Source organism: Strix uralensis, chromosome 17 (assembly GCF_047716275.1).
Source record: "Strix uralensis isolate ZFMK-TIS-50842 chromosome 17, bStrUra1, whole genome shotgun sequence".
Classification (NCBI taxonomy): domain Eukaryota; kingdom Metazoa; phylum Chordata; class Aves; order Strigiformes; family Strigidae; genus Strix; species Strix uralensis.
In genome coordinates, this window is record NC_133988.1 from 14,165,646 (window position 1) to 14,184,026 (window position 18,381).

Here is an 18,381-nt window from a genome sequence, read left to right on the forward strand (position 1 = left end):
AGGCCAGGCCCGGCCTCTCCAGCCTTGCCGGGTACGAACATAAGGGCTCGCTCCGAACAGCGCAAACGAGGTTTTATTCGGAATTCGTATGAAACAAGTGCAAAATTTAACGTATGCTGTCCTTATGGCACAGATGTTAAAACATTATGGCAATATCCCCATATTCACGCTGATACAAAAATATTACAAAACGACCCCTTTCCACCTGTTCAGTATAAACTTTGGTTCAACAACATCAGATACATAATGTGTTACCTATGTCCATACAGCCAAACATGGATCGAGGCCAATTCTTTATTCCCCATGCAAAAGTTAGGCCTAGTAGTAGAAAGTCTGGGACCACACTGTACAAAAAGAACCTGGGATAAAGATTTCTCATAGGCAACTTGATCCTTTTATTTGAGTCCTCACCCACACAGTGCAAGACTTTTTCTGAGGCTTTTACCCATCAAGGTGACAAGTGATGGGCTGCACACAACTCGCTTTGCAGAACAGCACCTTTCAGAAAGGTCCTCACTACAGGGAAAGAAAAGGGCTAATACTCCCAGTCCCCACTTCTAATCCTCTCTTCTCCCATATTAAATATCACTGTGGCTTCTGAAAGATTGAAGTAATAACTGTGGGCAGAACTCAGAATAAACAGTTAACATTTTCAGTGCAATTTTAAATATGGCCAAAAAGAGGACATTGCATTGCTATGTATAGATTTACATTTCATAATCCTTCTGGAATAGATACTGAAGACAGACACTGCTTCGGTTGCATTGCTGAATTGTTCCCAAAGTGCATGAGATGAGAGCTTGCTTACGTATGTGATTAGTAATGAACGTTTAATATGATGAAAAGTCTTTCAGATAACTTAAAAGTAATCATTCAAGAAAATAAACAGCCTCAACAAGAAAAAAAAAATGCCTACACACTGGTTTTAGGACAAGCACTAACAACTTTTTTTTTTTAAGAATAAAATTAATTTACAACATTAGTTTATCAAGAAAAATGTACATTTTTTATCTATATACTTTACAAGATGCTCCAGATCTGCTATGTAGTTCTATGGGAGGTATATATTACAGAATTTGGCTGCATTATAAGGCAATCAGTGAAAAACACTTTGTCCAACAAGAAGGTGAGATCCAACCACATCATTATTTGCAGACAATTCCAAACATTTCTGCCAACAGCAACCAAACTATGCCGTATCATCTTTGTTAAAATGTAAAGAAATGTGCTTAAAAGAGAAAGGCGTAAACTTGTATCCTCCACCAGAGTAGAATTTGTTCTGAAATTCCACCCTGAAACGAGACCAAAAAAAAAAAACCCAGAATCTGTATATTAATCCAAAAGGACCAGTTGTCAAAGAACAGAACTGTGCAACACAAGAGGCTGAACAAAACCAATCCTAATCCTGGCACTTATGCTTTCTATGCAGCTATTTAACCTTCCTATCACAGACCCAGGCAAATTTGATGTTACCCCAGAGACCCAAACAGACTGACATTGTGCTGTAATGGCTCGTTTCTCACTTCTGTTTTACTAATTTGAGTTAGTTGCAGTTAATTGTTTTGTAAATATACACTATCATGAGGACAATACTCTGTAATGCGTACAGCTCTACCTCATGTTCATATACTATAGGTCTGCCTTTTCTTATACTGTAAATTTCATCAGGCTTCAAACTAAATATTCTCTGAATCTACCCAAACGTGCAGAACTTGTGATACTAAGAAAGGATTGAAATACTTAAGGGTTGGCAGCCCCACTTGAGCAAAAGTTCTGATCATTACTATAAATGTTGAACCAAATAAATAAAATAGGTTGAAGCTATTTAGTGATACAACCAGGCTGAAATTAAAAATATTTACCCACTTTATTAATGTTCTACAGTATGAAAAGTTGCAATACTATAAATCAAATGTACTCATAGTTTGCACCAAAATCAACTCTGAATGTGGTTGAGGTTAATATGCATCATAAGCCAATATAATATTTTAATTTACTGAAAATATTCCAGAGGAACAATTACATTCATCTCAAGCCATTTATTTACTATTATTAAATACATCTATTACAGTAGCATGAGGCTGTTGAATTTTACACTTTTCTTTTTAATAAGGCACCTAATATTTTGACACAAAAATTCCTCTTAAACCAGTATACACTAAAGGGGTATAAAGAAAAAATTAACTTACCAGTGAAGTCGTATAGCATGGAGAAAAGCAGAAAGCCCCTCCATGACCAAAAGAATAAAAACTGTTAGCACAGCAAAAAAGGCTAGAACAGGGACTAGCAGTAAGACACCATACGTTGTATCCACACGAAGACCCACTCTCATCACCATTTGCCATAGAACTTCTGATAACTCTATTAAAAACAAGTTTTCATAATTAATCTTGATACTGCACACATTCACCCAGTGAGCTACTCTGACCTGTATTCTAGTTTAAACAATATTACAGGATCTGCTGAAGATGGGAACTATAAGCAATCCCCCAGCCCAGTTAGTTGCCCCGCTTCCCTCCCCTGAAATACTTAAACGTATACTTAAAGTTTCAAAATAAGATCTACTGATGGCAACATTCTACACCATGACACTAGATTAGCAAGTGCCTAAATACCTGCCAAACAGGTCAATCAATGGAAAATAGGAAATGGTACTGTGACTACTGCTACACTGTTACGTGAGGTAACACTGTGCTCACTCAGCCTCTTTACAACAGAGCAATCAATGAAGAAAATTACTAGATTCCAAACAGTAAGTCACATTTTTAGTTTGAAGGCTTTCTATAGATCATGATTAGTTTAAATGGGAAATTCTTTAAAACTAAGAAAAAAATAATTTCATATTAGCATCACTTCAACAGGCCAGCCTCCCCCTAATTGGCATTAAAAATCAAGACATAAAAAAACCAACCAACCAAAAAAAACCCACTTACGTGCATGAGCAAGACTTAGTGCCCAGAGTCTCAGATACGAGGCTGTATTAGAAATACATCCTAGACAGTATTCAATGGTATGAATTGCTTGATTCATAAAAACATCTGCAAAATTAAGCTGAAATAGAAAAATACATTTGCATCCATTTAAACAACATAGTACGAACGAGAGAACAAAAACATTAATCTGCACATCTTAATATATGTGTTTAAGATCCTTATTACAGAGACAACATTAAAAAAAAAAATCAGGTGCCACAGTTTTCCAGTTAGTTTCCCCAATTACCTTGTTGACAGATAAAAATGAATGCAATTTTATGTTTTCCACAAGGAATGTGATCTAATGCTTGAAAACTCCAGAGTAGTAAAACTCTAGGCATGGTTCTAATTCCCACTCTATTGAGGTCACAAGTTTACATTTTGCATATTTAAAAGCAGGATTAATTATTAGTAATGCTAGTGATAGAAAAGTAGCTACATTAATACTGTAAACTCTAAATATAAGTACTTGTCACTAACAAAGAGTTCCAAGACTAGTATTACTGCAAATTTCAACACTTACTTTGCATGGGACTATGACACATTTTATTTAAGCAAAAAATTATTCTATTTTCTATACATACAAAGCAAGAGCCTACTACCCCAGTGAAGCAAGGACTACACATAGTCTGCACACTGGGAAACTGAAGCAATTTTTTGTCTTTCAATCCACATGAAATCAGTGGAATCAGTCAAGACCTTTAAAAATTTGCCCAAACCAAACAGCAGCAATAGCTGGGGACTAGGAATGCTGCCTGTGTCTCCCAACCCCCATTAGCAATAATCCTCATCACAAGATGTAATTTGCAGACATAAAAAGACTTTGGTCTGGATGAAAAGCCAAGATTAATTAACAGGAAGCTGGGCAGTCATCCTTACTTGCTTTAATTTTAAGAATCCATAAAACCATACAAAACCCAGGATTTTTATCCCACTCTTCAATTTAAGAAAAACTTTAGTCTTAGATGCAAAATCTATAGACTCAAATAAAGCACTCTCCTGTTCTCCACTACAGATAGACTGCGCTTTACTATAGCAATCTGAATACATGATAAATAATGATAAAACAGCAATAAATAAAAGTAAGTAAACAGCATTCAGGCATCAAGGTCTTTGTAAAGGCTTGGTTGATTTTTCTGAATACTTCCAGGGACTCAGTGTACAGGTTATCTTCTCAATTTTCCACTTCTAATTTGCTTTTCAGGACATACAAACTAGAGATTAAGTAAAAACATTACCTCTTCTCCATCCCCCTCTCTGTGCCCACTGTCTGAATGACTGCTTCCTTCTTCCACATCATGACATCTCAGCAGAGAAAGTTCTTCTTCACTTTCTTTTCGAATTAGCTTGTAGCCACTCTGCAAAATGGAAACGCATCATGTCTTTGTTAAGAGGACTGCTAGTGTCATTTTAAAAATTTATTTAAAGTAGTCAAAGTCAAAAAGAGAGCTCAAGGAATAAAGCACTATTACATGTTACAGTCAAAACCTTTCCAAGTTGAGCAGAAATATCTAGTAAGGACATTACTCTCTATGCAATACAATACCAGCTGAATTATTCCATACTGAAGAAATGTGTGTCTCAATACTTACCCTGTACATTCTAATGCCTCGGCCTCCACTGTGCAACCAATATAAATAAAGTGGTTTACCAAAAAGCATTACAGGAACAGACAGAAAAGCAATACTAAGTAAAAACCTCTGCAAAGCAACCTGTTTGAGGGGAAAAGAAAAAAAATTGGATTAGATCACAAAAATCAAAAGTAGGAAAAGCCTTCCCAATTTCCTCTAAAGGCCTGTTTGAGCTTAAGAAAAGTACTACTGATTTCAGAGGGCATGTACTCCAAACTGAACATGCACATAAGTATTTTACTTAATCAGGCCCTTAAACTGGGTTACAGACACCCAGCATCTTCAGGCCTGGGTTCTACATTAAGGCATTACTGGCACTCAGTTCAGTAAGATTATTTACAGCACATAGAAAAGCATCAAAATTAAAACCATGAGACACTGTTCTCTAGTTTCAATTTTAACCTGGGACATTCTGTTCTAGAAACAGGTATTTTCACAAGTCACTATGTAAAAATCTTATGACCACTTAAAGTGTAAATATGTTATTTAATCATAAGGTTTATTGAATTTCCCCTTAGTCTGATACGTTCCCCTTCCCAGCGGAACACTGAGCCATCAGCCTTTCATGACTGGTGAAGTGTTACCTGCAGAGAGAACAGAGGATCTTCACAAGCTTGTAAGAACACGACTAACCTGTCCAGTGTAGAAGACCTCTGTTTCACCACCAGGAAACAGGAACATGTTAATAAATTGAATCAGAATACTAGGAGCAGATGTAGAGTCCTCTGCAGAGTACGCTAACCATTTAAAGAAGATCATAAAAACAAGGTAGCCAAAGATGCACATCATGAATAGAAGTTCAGGAAGAAAAACCAAATAAATATTATACTTCTTCTTGAAATGCCTAAAAGATAAAAATGGGAAAAAAAATGAAAAATAAGTTTAAAAAAGAAAGATCAAGATAAATAACTGGCCCAATCATGATTTCAATAAATAGAATAGTACCCAGCACTTTCAAACAGCAAGACTGAAATTATAATCCAGAACTGATTTCTTCATATTCAGTGAATTTTAATCAGGTATGTCAGTGGAAATCAAGACCATAAGAAGCATGTATCTCTATTTAGAAACAAGTGAAAACAAAATCTTACACTCATCGGTGTCTTCAGATTTTTTGGCATAACACTGATCATCATCTTATGTATGTGATGGAAGACCTCTGTCTTTTTAAGAACAGTTTTCACAATCACTATTATTCATTTTTTAAAAAACTGTTACAGTTTCTCTTTGCAGATGAACTGTTATAATTCAAGACTAGACAAAAACTATGTTAATAGTATCTTAACTTCTTGTACTTACAAGTGGTTAAATACCCCCAATACAACTCCAAATGTCATGTGAGTCACTCCAAAAATCACAGACATTTTCATTTTGAAAGAATTTAAAAAACTGAGACGGTTGCTTGCCAAATTCCAGATCTAAAGAAAAGACAAAATCAGCATTAAAAAACAGTGTAATAGAAGAAATAAAACAGTATCCTTTTCCTACTGGAGACCAGAATTCTACTTCAAATGGGGATCACAACTGAAATTTGAGTTTCATGTAAATAGTTAAACCTTTGACTCATTAAGGGAAAAGCTCTTTTTGAATGGAGAATGCCAGCAGAAATGTATTTTCTCATAATATGTTTATCTTCCTAATATGCATACCAAAATCTAATTTACAAATGACTGATGATCACAAATGGACAATTTAAAAGAATAAAACTAACCGGATCAATTCCAAAGGGATAAGCTCCATTGTATACACCAGTAACATTTGGATCCAGTGTTAAAAACTGATTAGACTTCAGATCCTCAAGACTGCGGAGAAAGCAAAACACAATCAGATCTGACATTGTTTAAACATAGCGACAACATTCACTTTCAGTTCTGCAGGACACTACTCCTGCTTTCCTTTAAATGACTAGCTCACTCACTGTCAGACTTTAAAAGAAGAATAAAGGATTTCTAAGCACAAAGGGTCTGGCCAACAAAAACAATAGCAAAAAAAAAATTCTAGAAACTCACAATCTGGGCTTAATTCACACTAATTGTCTTTGAAAGGAAAGTTTCTGGATTTTTTCCCCCACTCCCCTAGAATGGAAAGTTTCATTTAAAAAGCTCACAATTTGCTTTTATATACAATTCACTATCAAACACCCAAAGAATAATCGATATCTTTCTTCCCTCTTGCATTTGGATGAGTTTCCACTCTAACTTCATATATTTTTTAATTAACACAGCACTCACAACCTGTTCACATTTTAACCAAAGTCAGCGGTTTTGACTCTACTATTTTAAGCCACTTCCTGGTTTTGAGGCAAAATGAGATGCAAACTGTGAACATTTAAAAACCAAAGGGCCATGACACCTCAAAACAATGAGGTTATCCCACTCTGTGAAAAAGTAGGTTTGACAATTCACATAGTAAAAAAAAAAAGTTAGCTATCAAGAAAAGCCGTGCAGAGACTAATTATTGCTAGGTAATTAATTTATTTCATTGTTAGTTTCTTTACAGTAGATGCTAATGCTGCTTGGCTACTCATTCCAGAAGCGTGACCTAGGACAAATTTCTCCAAAATTAGCCCTGTGTTTTCTATTCCTCTCAGAATTCGATATATATATTCAAAAACCCTTCCTGGAAAATAAAGTAATTGGAGACAAACTGAAACTGTTAACATAATGACAAACCATAACATGGGAGGCAGAGGGCTTTTTATGAATAAAAAGAATACACCACAAGACTTTCTGTTAGGGTTTTACAATACTACTGAAGTCTCCAGCCATTCATAAGAACACCTTTGTGAGACCACAAAAAAAAAAAAAGCAAAACACACGTAAGAAGGTTTAGAGACTGAATAAAGCCTCATAAAATTAGGTGCAAGTTCTTACTACCAATGAAAAGATACTATGCCAGCTGCAGTTTTTAATCACTAGAAGTTATTAGCTAGCATATAGCATTAGGATATTGCAACAGAATTTGTTCCAGGACTGATTGTCATCTATACCAAATCATAAAATTCTAGGAAATGTTCCAGGTGACTGAGGACATGTAAATCCAGTAAAGCAGCATTGATAAACACGAGATTAACATGAAAGATTGACTGAGTTAAATATAATCAAATTCTAATAGTGGTTTTGCAAGAAACTGTGTTCTCTGTGGATTACCCAATTTAAGATAGTGAGCAATTTGATTTTTTGTTTTTAAATAACTATTATAGCCTTTTTTTTTTATTCTAAGTGTAGATGTATCACTTAGCCCTTAGCACACTAGCACTGGCTACCTTAACAACTAGATTTTGCTATATTTCACTACATTTACTTACTACTTTCAATAAAAGGATTGTTAAAATGGGTGAGCAAAAGGGTTAAACTGTTGCAGGAAGTACATTTTTGTTTTAATGGTATACGAAGCAGAGGCATGCTACTCACCTCCAAACCTTCTGTTCGAACATTGCTGAAACATTCCATCCAGAACCAAATATATTTAATGACTTCGAAAAACAGTCATTATAGATCAATCCAGTGTATACAGAAAACAGACCCATTAATAAAATAACATAGCGGCCTTCAAATAACATTTTCATTATCTGCAAGTATTGGAAAAAAGAAAAACTAGAGAATATCATCTGCTATGTGAACAATCATTATCTAGACATTTCTAAGAGAAACACATTTTTGGCCATACAAAGACTTCTGAAAACTAAAAATTCTTGGGAACAGTCATTAAGGAATATGAAGAAACCTAAGGCCAAGCAAAATTTAACACAGGAAATTTTGCTTTAAGCATGTGAATACGCAATTTACAAACGTCAGTCACCAAATGGCTGCAATTCATCTCCCCACATTCACAGCTTTATGTCAAGTGATTTATATGCAAAGGTTTATATGCGTTAAGAAACAGAGCTAGCAGCAAGAAGCATATTCTGAAAGACAACTGTGGTTTAAACTGAATGCAGAGATCTGAAGTCCCCATACAAGCTCCCATGATACAAATTGAGATTTTTCTTACTGGCATCGTTACACTAACGAATAGCCTTTTTAAGCCACGTTTCCTTCCCAGGACTAGTTTTCAGGAAGTTACTCATTTGCAGCCATTCTTAATTAAATATAATTCTAATGAGAAATGCAGGTGTTCCCGCATTCCAACCCCATATCATTAAAAAACTAGTTAAAGTTAAGTTTAATCAATTTCAAGCTACAACTCCTTTTCAGAAACAATAAAAGATGGAATTTGAAAAATCATTTTCTCTTCATGTTAGTCATTATAGCCACATTTTGTAAAAACACATACATCACTAAGGACCCCTAGCAGAAGGAAAGACAAGCCCAACAGTATCAACTAGTTTTTGACAGTCTTTCATTCTTACTTGATTCTTTCTGCCCTTTCAAAAAAAGTGAATAGTTTAAGATACCACATTAATTTCAAGGAATATGGCAACTTTAAACACAAAAAATCCTGAAAGAAAGGAAAAAAGCAGTCTAATACATGTGCAATAAATAGTACTTTTCAAAAACACAGTAACTATTCAATTGAAATTATCTTGCTGGATGAGGAAAAAATTATTTGTAAATCCTTTTACCTCATCTTGTGATCTTCGTAACCTAGGGTGGTTTTCATACAGTATTGTCAGGAGTGCAAATATGAACATTAGTAGACCATGACCAAAGTCCCCAAACATAACCGCAAACAAGAAGGGAAAAGTGATGATGGTATAGAGAGCTGAAATGACAACATAACAGATTTCAGGCACACAGCACAACAGATGATGTTGCTATCTGAATTATGCCTAGGCAATTCAATTACTTTAACCTCCCAAACTATTTTCAGCTTTAAGTTTGAAAGACATTTCACCCCCTACTAATAGACCTTTCCCCCACACTATAAATTTAACTCAGTTTAAAGCTTGCTTATTGTGCATCCCTTAGTAATGACAACTCCACAGTTGAGTGTTAGCTGACAATTCCGAGAATAATATAAGCTCGGGAAATAAAAAACAAACAAATAGTTTTTCGTCCATGGCTATTTTGGCTCTGTATTATAATGTACATTCTCCTGTACAGCATGACATAGTTTAATGTCCTACGTATCTCTGTAGTTACGTTAACTGGGTTACACAAGCTGGATTTCTTCAAGTGATGAGCTCCACGCTTCAGTAAGATCTACAGCCATTACCAGTTTTCTTTTTTCCCCTAAATATCTTGTCTCATTCAAGGTAAAACATATAAAGAAACATTACACAGTTATTATCAGCACCTTTAATGCTAAAATAACTTACAAAATCCAATCCCATCTTACTGCTTGGAGCACCATTTGTACTTTTGATGAGCTACTGAAATTTTAAACCAGCATGGTTTAAAATGGTTTAAATAAGCAGCATGGTTGTCACCATTTTGCCTTTACTAGCATCCACTTCAGCACAGTATTTAAACACATAACAAGGCAAGCAGTAATGATAGCATAGATTTCAGAAGGACCAACCTGGATTAACTTCCCCATAGTTTCCAACTCCATAAGCATCCACAATGTTTTGGAACCCTGAGGTGAATTTATTGGTACGTATCAAAGTTGGAGGAGGTTGTGTTGTTGGGATGGTATTCATGAATGAAGAAATTGTAGCTCCACTCTTCCTCTAATTAGACAGAAAGAAAATAGATTCATATAAAAATTCAGTTGATGCTTAATTTAAACAAAGGGAAAATATTTCCTCTATCAGCAGTTTCACTGATCCCGAAACATCCCTAAATTAAGCCCCAAGTTTAACATTTATCCCTTTGTGCCTTCTTAAAAAGATTACATTAATCTGTTCCTCTAAAGACACTGCTTATGTACAGTGTTCTGATCTTTACTTTATATGAAATATCAGATGAGACTCATCAGTCAATATTACAAAACAAAGATTTGTTACTAAAAATTCTCCCTTATAAAACAAAAGGACAGAGCTGCACTCAACACAAGGGCGTTAGCACCTTCTACTTGACTGCAAAGAGCATTGTGAGCCCAGACTTGTGTGCAACACAGGAGTTATTCAAGAAAGAAAGAAAAAAAAAAAACCACTACCACCCACAACACTAAATAAAGGAAGGCTCTGATGATAAAGAAATTGTTTGATATGAGTTCACAGAGACCCAGACCTGTCTGTGTCTACTTTTAGCCTATTTTAAATAATTATTTTCTTTCCTTATCTGTATAGTTAGTTCGAGACAAAAGTTTTAACATCAGTGAGCATTCAGCTGACTTACTGAACCTTCCTCCAACGCATGGCGCAAATTTTGCAGATCAGCCACTGGACACCAAACCTCAGCAATTAAACATTTATTTGTGACATCAAAACTGCACAGGTTGAGTACATGATAAATGGCTTTCATCTTCTTCACTTGGATAACCCATGTATAGATGGATTCAGACGCTTTACACAAGACTTGGCGTAAGTAATCCTCCGTTTTATGCAGCACCTTTGTCCCAGAAAAAAACAGAAAGATTTCACTGAAAACATAACAGTGGTTCTGTTAATCACAGTAAGAGCACCTAGTATTTGTCCAGTGCCAGATCACTTTTGTAGGAGGGCACATGAACCACTGCTTAAAACAGAAGGCAATGCCAAGTGCCCTGAAATTTAACAGATACATGGAACACAAGACCGGGGACACGGCATACAGTCATCTTCAGATCCAAAGCTGTATGTATTTTAGAAACATAGTCATGTAGTTACTGCTGTGATTCGTCAAATGATTTCCTATGGTGCAATAACTACAGCAAAGGGAATACTGTTATTTACTCACAGTGTGAAGATCCTGAATACGAACATTTAGTCCTTCAACAACTGCGTTGCGCTCCTCCATGTTATTTGGATAGGGATAGACATGACAGTGATAGCTACAGAAAAACAGAAGTTTGTGTAAATAACCAAACTAAAACAAAACAAATCACCCAACCCCATGCCCTAGTCAAATTTGCAACACACCATTTAATAACCACAGAACAGATGCAACTAAAGAGTCAGTATTTTGCTTTTCCTTACTAAGGACTGCAGATAAAATGATTCATACATTTATTTGTGTATTGCATAATTATAAAGCTAGATGCAGTGGGAGGGAGGAGGAACAAATTTAACTTCAAAAACCTTGCCTAAAGATCAACACTTACAAGCAAGGGGAGCAGGGGGAAAACTAAGAAAATAACCTGGGGTAAAGAGAAATTACATATATTATTTTTACTTCTTACCAATCACAAATCTTCTTAACTTTCTGGCCAATTTGCTCACCCCAATAGGACACTAAAAAAACAAACCATTTTGTGGTCTCACCCTAAAAACCAAAAAAAGTTAAGTTGATGAAGTTTGTTTTTAACCAACAACTCCACAGTGATATAGAGCAAAATAACAAATTTGAACAATTAGATAAAGCTGTGATAGCAGCATTAACCTTCCACTATTTTAGTGACAATGAAAAAATAACACTCCTGTGACAACAGCTCTCTTGTTTTTGATACGTTAGAGAAAAACAGAAAGAGTTTTCAGGGAAAATAAAAGAGATATATTTTACCATCTCAGAATTATTAGTAACAAAAAAGTTTTAAAAGATTAAAATGTTACAAATGAGAATTGAAGCAAAATTTAAGAGTGACAGATCAGGCAGACATAATTGCTGATTTACAAAAAGTGAATTTTCTAAGTTCAGAGAAAAAAACTTCATAGACCAACTGCACTCCAGACTTTTTTCCTTAACTACTGAATAAACAAATAAAATTACTATTAAAAGGTAATGCACTGTACAAACCTAGTTAATAAATATCCAAGCAGCCATTTATGCCACATATTTTGATCAAGGTAGACAATCATAAAGTCACTACTATTCCACAATAAAGTTCTGCACTCATCAAGCTGAACCATGATAATTTAATTGCCATTCCTATTGTCATGGTGGCATCAAGACCTCTAATTTTAAAGTCTCACAAGTTCTAATACTTTAAAATAGTATTGCCTCTAAGGACACAGGGAAATCATTTACATTCATTGCAGGCCGAGCTGAGCAGCAATTCTTCCAAGTCTTATGAAAAGTACGACCAAAATAAACTGAGAGTTACAATGTTTACTCACTGTATCGGGGTCTTCCAGACACTCATCCAACTCTGCATATGTAAGAATAGTATAGCCTTTACAGACTCTCCACAGCATTTTTTCAAATGCTTCAACTTTTCCTATGTGAACTAACCCAGATATGAATCTATGGAAAAAGAAAAAATTGAAAAATAAGCTAAAATCCACAAGAAAAATTAAAAACTCAAAGTACATCATCACTCCAGATCACATAGTCACAATAATTTAACATCTGCCATCTCTAGAGAAGGAAGCGTCACCCTAAACAGGAAGTCACTAGTATATAAAATACAGACACAATTCCTATTTGGAGAACAAACAGACTGTAGGCCTGAGCACACAACTAGAATTATATCTGACATTATTTCTTTCTGTGATAGAAAGGTTCTTAACCTTTATTTGGTAAGATACCCTCTCATAATGGTGTTGTAGAGAACAGCATCTGTACGTTTTAAAGGCAAGTAGGCAATACCATTAATAATGTTACCTTTACAACTGACACTGCCAGGTGATTAAAACACTAGGTGTTTATCCTAGAAAAAAAAAGTTTGAACAGTAGAAGAAAGTACTGATTTAGAGCATTTAGAGATTTTCCTTAACACACATACTTGGTTTGATGGAAGTTTTGTGACAGATTTTTGGTGCTGTCCTACCTACCTCTTCAAATAATTCAATTTTGTTACAAAGGTACATTTCAGTCAGATTCCTACCCTGTCTAAAACTGTTTGGCTCATCTGAAATCACTAGAGTCACAGTACATACCATCTTTACGAAAACAGCCCATTATTTACAGCAGCTCATCAAGCAGTTTTGGAAAGGCACACACTGACAACCTGCCACAGATGGACTGAACCATACTTACCCCAGCTTGGCACCCAGTCTGTGCATACAGTTGTAATCCACTAATGGCTCATTTTCCACAGATGGAAATTCTTCATAATTTGCGTGTAAATGGGATTCATACTAGCAAATAAAAGAAGTATCTTAAATAGCTTTCAGAAAAAACCATTTTCATTCATTTATTATTCTAAAGAAGAAAAGCTAATTAAGTAAATTATTTCAATAAAAATATAAAACCCTTTCCTGTGTTCAATTCAGACAACAGAGAGACTTTGGGATCTGAAGTCCACTGCTGTTAGCAATTACAGTCAGTGTTGCAAAAGTTACACAGTAAATTTCTTAGCAGAATTTATGCATCAAAATAATACAAATATGCCTTCATTTTTAATTGGCATCAGCAGTAACATTCAAACAATTCAGAGAAATCCCAAAGTTTCCCTAAATTCAGGGCTGCATTTTGCTATGTATATGAACACAGCCTAGCACAAGAGCTTGCCAGCCAGGTTCCCCAGGTACTGAGCACAAATAATAACAAACAACCTACAGTGCTCTAAAATCCGACACCAAAGTCATGCACTTAACTAGAACTACTAACACAGAATGCAACAAAAATGTCACACGACACATAATCCTCGCCAAACAACATAAGCAGTACCTCAGCTGTTCTCCTGACAAATCTTTGCGTGACGTCTAACATGCATGTGTATTCAGTCAGTTCAAGCAGATTTTTCCTCAACTTTTCTTTGTTTTTAGTTACTTCCCTCAATTCTGTCTCCAGCTTCTGCAACTGTTCCTAAGACACAGAGAAAAAAATTACATAGAATCAGTTAGTGTTTTGGAAATCAGGGGAGAATTAATTTTAAGCACATGTTAATTTGCCACAGTGATGGGAGTCTCCCAATTTCTTAACTCAAGCTCCACAGGTTTTATTCTTCAGTCTGCCAAAGATTGCTTTGTATCAAGTACACTTGATCCTCCACTGGCATCTGTTAAGTCTGCTGTTCTGACTGTAAATTGTGTCTAAACTATAATGCAGACTTGGAATTAGAACTTCAGATAGTATAGGGCACAAAACACTTATTTATTCTGTTAAAAGAATTACAGCAAAAAACAGAATGTCATTCAAAACCACGTTGTGCATTTCACAAGCTTCTAACGCAATACCAGAAAAAGCATTCAGAGAAAACAGCACCATGTTTTGCTATGCAACCAGCACTGGAACCTGCAGAGCCTTGGGCATATAAAACTCCCACACACCCTGGATATTTTGGATGCATGAAAAGAGCCTTAGGTAAGTCCCAAAACAATTAATGGGGTTGAAGGACTACGTCTACGGACAACAATTTGCCTGAAACAGTATAATATGCCAATCCATCAAAATAAAAGAGATGACTGCAAACCCCATGAGTTAGTTTTGATCCTTTCACAGGAATTGTGTGTTAATATCAAATCCTCACTGGCAGTCTTTGAAATAACAATGGCAGGAAGAAAAAAAATACTGGACAAAACCGAAAGCAAATGCTTCTGCCCCTCCCATCACGCCCCTGTAACTTAAGTCATAGGTAATAAGACAGCAAGTAATTCAGTTTGAAATACAGTTCCAAGATCCAGAGCTACACTTTTGGCATCTCTTGTGTGGAAAAGTTACCTGGATTTCCAAAATGTGTTTCAGCAAGGGGGCAGGAGGAGCAACATCTCCTTCAGGAAGTGGAATATCTGCTTTTTTAATTTCTTGTACTAAATACCCTGGATTGAGAAGAAAAACAGAATCAGAAAGGAAACAGTATTTCCTTATACTTCCTAGAATGCTGCATAGGTGACCTTCAGCTGTTATTGATAGTGCTGATCACACTGCAGTATCAGGCCCTAGCTACTTTGTTCATTTATTTTAGCAACAACACACACACACACACACTAGTCTTCAAAAAAAAGGGGGGCTTATGGAGTGCTAGGAATAAAATATACAGAACCTTTCTGTCTTGGAACTTTGCAGAAGTAAGCTATCTTCAGAGTCCTCTGACTGAAATTTTCCAACCACAAATACTTTTTAAGAAGCTTTTAATATTTCATAGTACCTCTTTGTCTCTTTGTTGCTGCAAAATATCACTTTCTGCTAATCATGTCAGCTGCCAAAAATTGACATTCTGCTCATTGACTCATGTTTGGAATAAAAAGTGTTCAAACAAGGCGGCTTAAGGAACCTTGACAACAAATGCAACTCATGCTGGGCAGGGAGGTTGCCAAAACAGCTACTGGGATGGTTTGGCATGACCAGCACATGCCTCTGATGAGAGATTCCAATAAAAAGAATCCTTCAATGGTAACTTTTCCTCAGGATACGTTGAAGAAATCTGCATCTTGGTTGTTATGCTCTACATACCCCTCTCTATTCATTAACTACCATGTGAATACAATTATTAACAACTCGAGGTATTTTTGAGGGTGCTTGAAAGTTCAACAGTATTGAGTTACATAACATGAAAAACAGGGTTTATCAAGGAAACATCCAGAGTAAAGCTTCCATTTTCCTAGCAGAGTTTTAAGCAGTCGATACTGAAAGGGTCTCAACTATTTATCAGCAACACATTAGCAACTCTTCCTCACCTCTGAGCTTGAAAAAACCTCAACCTATATTTAGCACGTACATGTTGTAATGCAAGTAAACTTCACAGCTCACACAGCCGAGAAATGGAGATCAGTGGTAAAACAATGTCACGGGTTGGCCAGAGTTTCCATATTCAATAATCCCACCAGACACAGCCCTGGACAAGCTGCTCTAGCTGCCCCTGCTTGAGCTGGAGGTTGACTAGGTGATCTCAAGAGGTCCCTTCCAACCTAGATGACTCTGCGATACACTCAAAACTGATGCAGCATATCAAGACAAATTAAGGAATGTATTTGTATGTTTTGACCCAATTCAGTACTACAGTCAAGTCACCTCTGGCTCCAAAAATCCACACAAAGACATATAGGGTGTATGTATACATATTTTTTGATACATATGAAATTTTTATAAGATTCTACAGCATTCAGATCATACATGATGAGATTTAAAAAACCTGTAGCTGAAACCTTCACTGTAGTTCCACTCCAGTAATGTAAACATTAATAATGCCACAGATGAGGAAGGGCAGACATTAAAATAAAGCTCACCAAGTATTCTTTCCATTTCTTCACACTTCTTCACTTCATTCACAAATTTTCTTTGAAATACACTTACATTTGGATTAAGCTGAAGGAAAAAGACAAAATGCTTATTAGGTATCCAAAACAGCAACCACCCCTAAAAAAACACAGCTGTTTCTGTGACTTCATGGAGACAATTTTGCATGTATTCTGCATGCTCTCTTTCTACAAAGTGCTTTTCAGCTGAGAAGGTATGAAAACCTAAAAAGATGAAAAAGTCTTCAAATAGCAAGGTTGGGTTTATTACAGCAGAATTATTAATGCCTTTTGCTAGTTTTACTCAAATAATTAAATAACTAGATCTACTGGAGAAATCATTCCTAATCTTATTTCTACAGTTTCAAAATACTGCTGAATGACTTCAAACTAACAAACTTTTCTACAAGCAAATTTTTTGTGATAGATTTCCACAGAATCTATTTGAAATGTTAAGTTTTGGAAAAATCTTTTTATGTACATCCCCATATTATAAGTATGCAAAGTCTCTGAATACTTATTTGGCTTTTAAATCAGAATCACTAATACATTATTTCAGGAATAAATGGTATGTCAGACACCTGGAATGGCGTCAAACTGTTAAACATAACACCCAGGTACTGATTCTTACAGATCCATCTTCTCCTACCTGCCATATTTACTAACTAGCTGTTAAGTTCTCCCAGCTTTCCTTGCAAAGATTTTTGCAACCTACATTTCTGAAGAATACTTAGAAGAAATTCTGAAGTCTCAGTCAGCAAGCAAAGATCATATAATTACGATGAGACAATGCAGAAATAAGGTTAATTATTACCTGACCCAATTTTATGTTAGTCAGGCATGTAGTTTCCTCCTAGGTGAATTGCTCCTCCAGGAACAGACATGTTTTACAAACCAGCAGTCTGTGATGTTGAAGAAATGAGCCTACAGAACAGCTAAGATGTTTCTAAATCTCTCAACGAAGTGGGCATATCTATTAGCTGTGCACATACACTCAGACTAAAGTCAGGGTGGCTTCTGAGTATTGGGCTCTCCCCCGGGATCTTACTGCAAAAAAACCCCAAGTTTACGCTACTTCTATGAGAAAGGTAGGGCAGAGTCACCCCAGAACGCCCCTCCCTAGAGCCTCGGGGAGGCTGGGGCTCCACACCGACTTTCCATCGCCCAACCTCGCTTGCACGCGAGTGCGATGTAAGGATTAACCATACCTCTGCAAGTCTGAGTCGGGGAAAGATGGGAAGAAAAGCTGCCTTGGAGCCTTTTACACCGCTCCACCGGAATGAAACCCACACCCTTCCGACGGCACCCACCCTGCCCGGCGCGGCCCACCCGCCGGGCCCCCTCGGGGTCCCTCTACCCCCCCCCCCATTCTCCCAGAAAGCTCCGCCGGGCGCCCGGGCCCCGCGGCCGCTACTCACGTCTCGGAACTCGGCCAGGCCCCGCTCGCCCACCTCGCTGAGGCACTCGTAGGCCGAGCCGCTCTGGAGGAAGAGCTGCGCCAGGCACATCGGCTCGCCGCGGAACAGCGAGCCCATGGCGGGCCGGAGGGCAGCGGCGGGGCTCAGCGGGGCGGAGCGGCGCGGCGTCCGGCGGCAGCCCGCGGCTCGGCGGCCATGGCGGAGCGCCCCAGCCCGCCGCCGGCAGCGCGGCCAGCTGCTTCCGGGGGGCGGGGCCGCCGCCGCGGCCAACCGGCGGC

The 18,381-nt window shown here is 37.0% G+C and overlaps 1 protein-coding gene across 2 annotated transcripts; it reads right to left on the reverse strand.

Annotated features, from left to right (window-relative positions):
• Positions 1-55: 55 nt before the first annotated feature.
• Positions 56-18,317, reverse strand: ATP6V0A2 (ATPase H+ transporting V0 subunit a2). Of its 2 annotated transcripts, none has more exons than XM_074886892.1 (20): positions 18,104-18,317; positions 16,677-16,755; positions 15,172-15,269; positions 14,179-14,316; positions 13,546-13,646; positions 12,684-12,810; positions 11,810-11,892; positions 11,368-11,461; positions 10,828-11,040; positions 10,067-10,217; positions 9,168-9,307; positions 8,017-8,174; positions 6,315-6,405; positions 5,903-6,021; positions 5,237-5,447; positions 4,565-4,684; positions 4,211-4,330; positions 2,934-3,051; positions 2,190-2,361; positions 56-1,292 (listed from the first exon to the last, which is right to left on the reverse strand). In XM_074886892.1, the coding sequence occupies exons 1-20, from the start codon at positions 18,218-18,220 to the stop codon at positions 1,190-1,192; spliced, it is 2,553 nt and encodes an 850-aa protein (XP_074742993.1). In that variant the 5' UTR covers positions 18,221-18,317; the 3' UTR covers positions 56-1,189. The 2 variants fall into 2 exon arrangements, with proteins under 2 accessions (XP_074742993.1, XP_074742994.1); XM_074886893.1 differs by lacking the exon at positions 18,104-18,317 and adding an exon at positions 17,500-17,927.
• Positions 18,318-18,381: the final 64 nt, after the last annotated feature.

Bases quoted from the DNA above. Each gene is read 5' to 3' on its own strand.
- ATP6V0A2 (XM_074886892.1), bottom strand. From the start codon at position 18,220: ATGGGCTCGCTGTTCCGCGGCGAGCCGATGTGCCTGGCGCAGCTCTTC. The intron at 14,317-15,171 runs GTAACTTTTCCA...TCTGTGTCTTAG, and splicing joins AACACATTTTGGAAATCCAG to GAACAGTTGCAGAAGCTGGA. The intron at 1,293-2,189 runs GTAAGTTAATTT...GTCTCGTTTCAG, and splicing joins CATGCTATACGACTTCACTG to GGTGGAATTTCAGAACAAAT.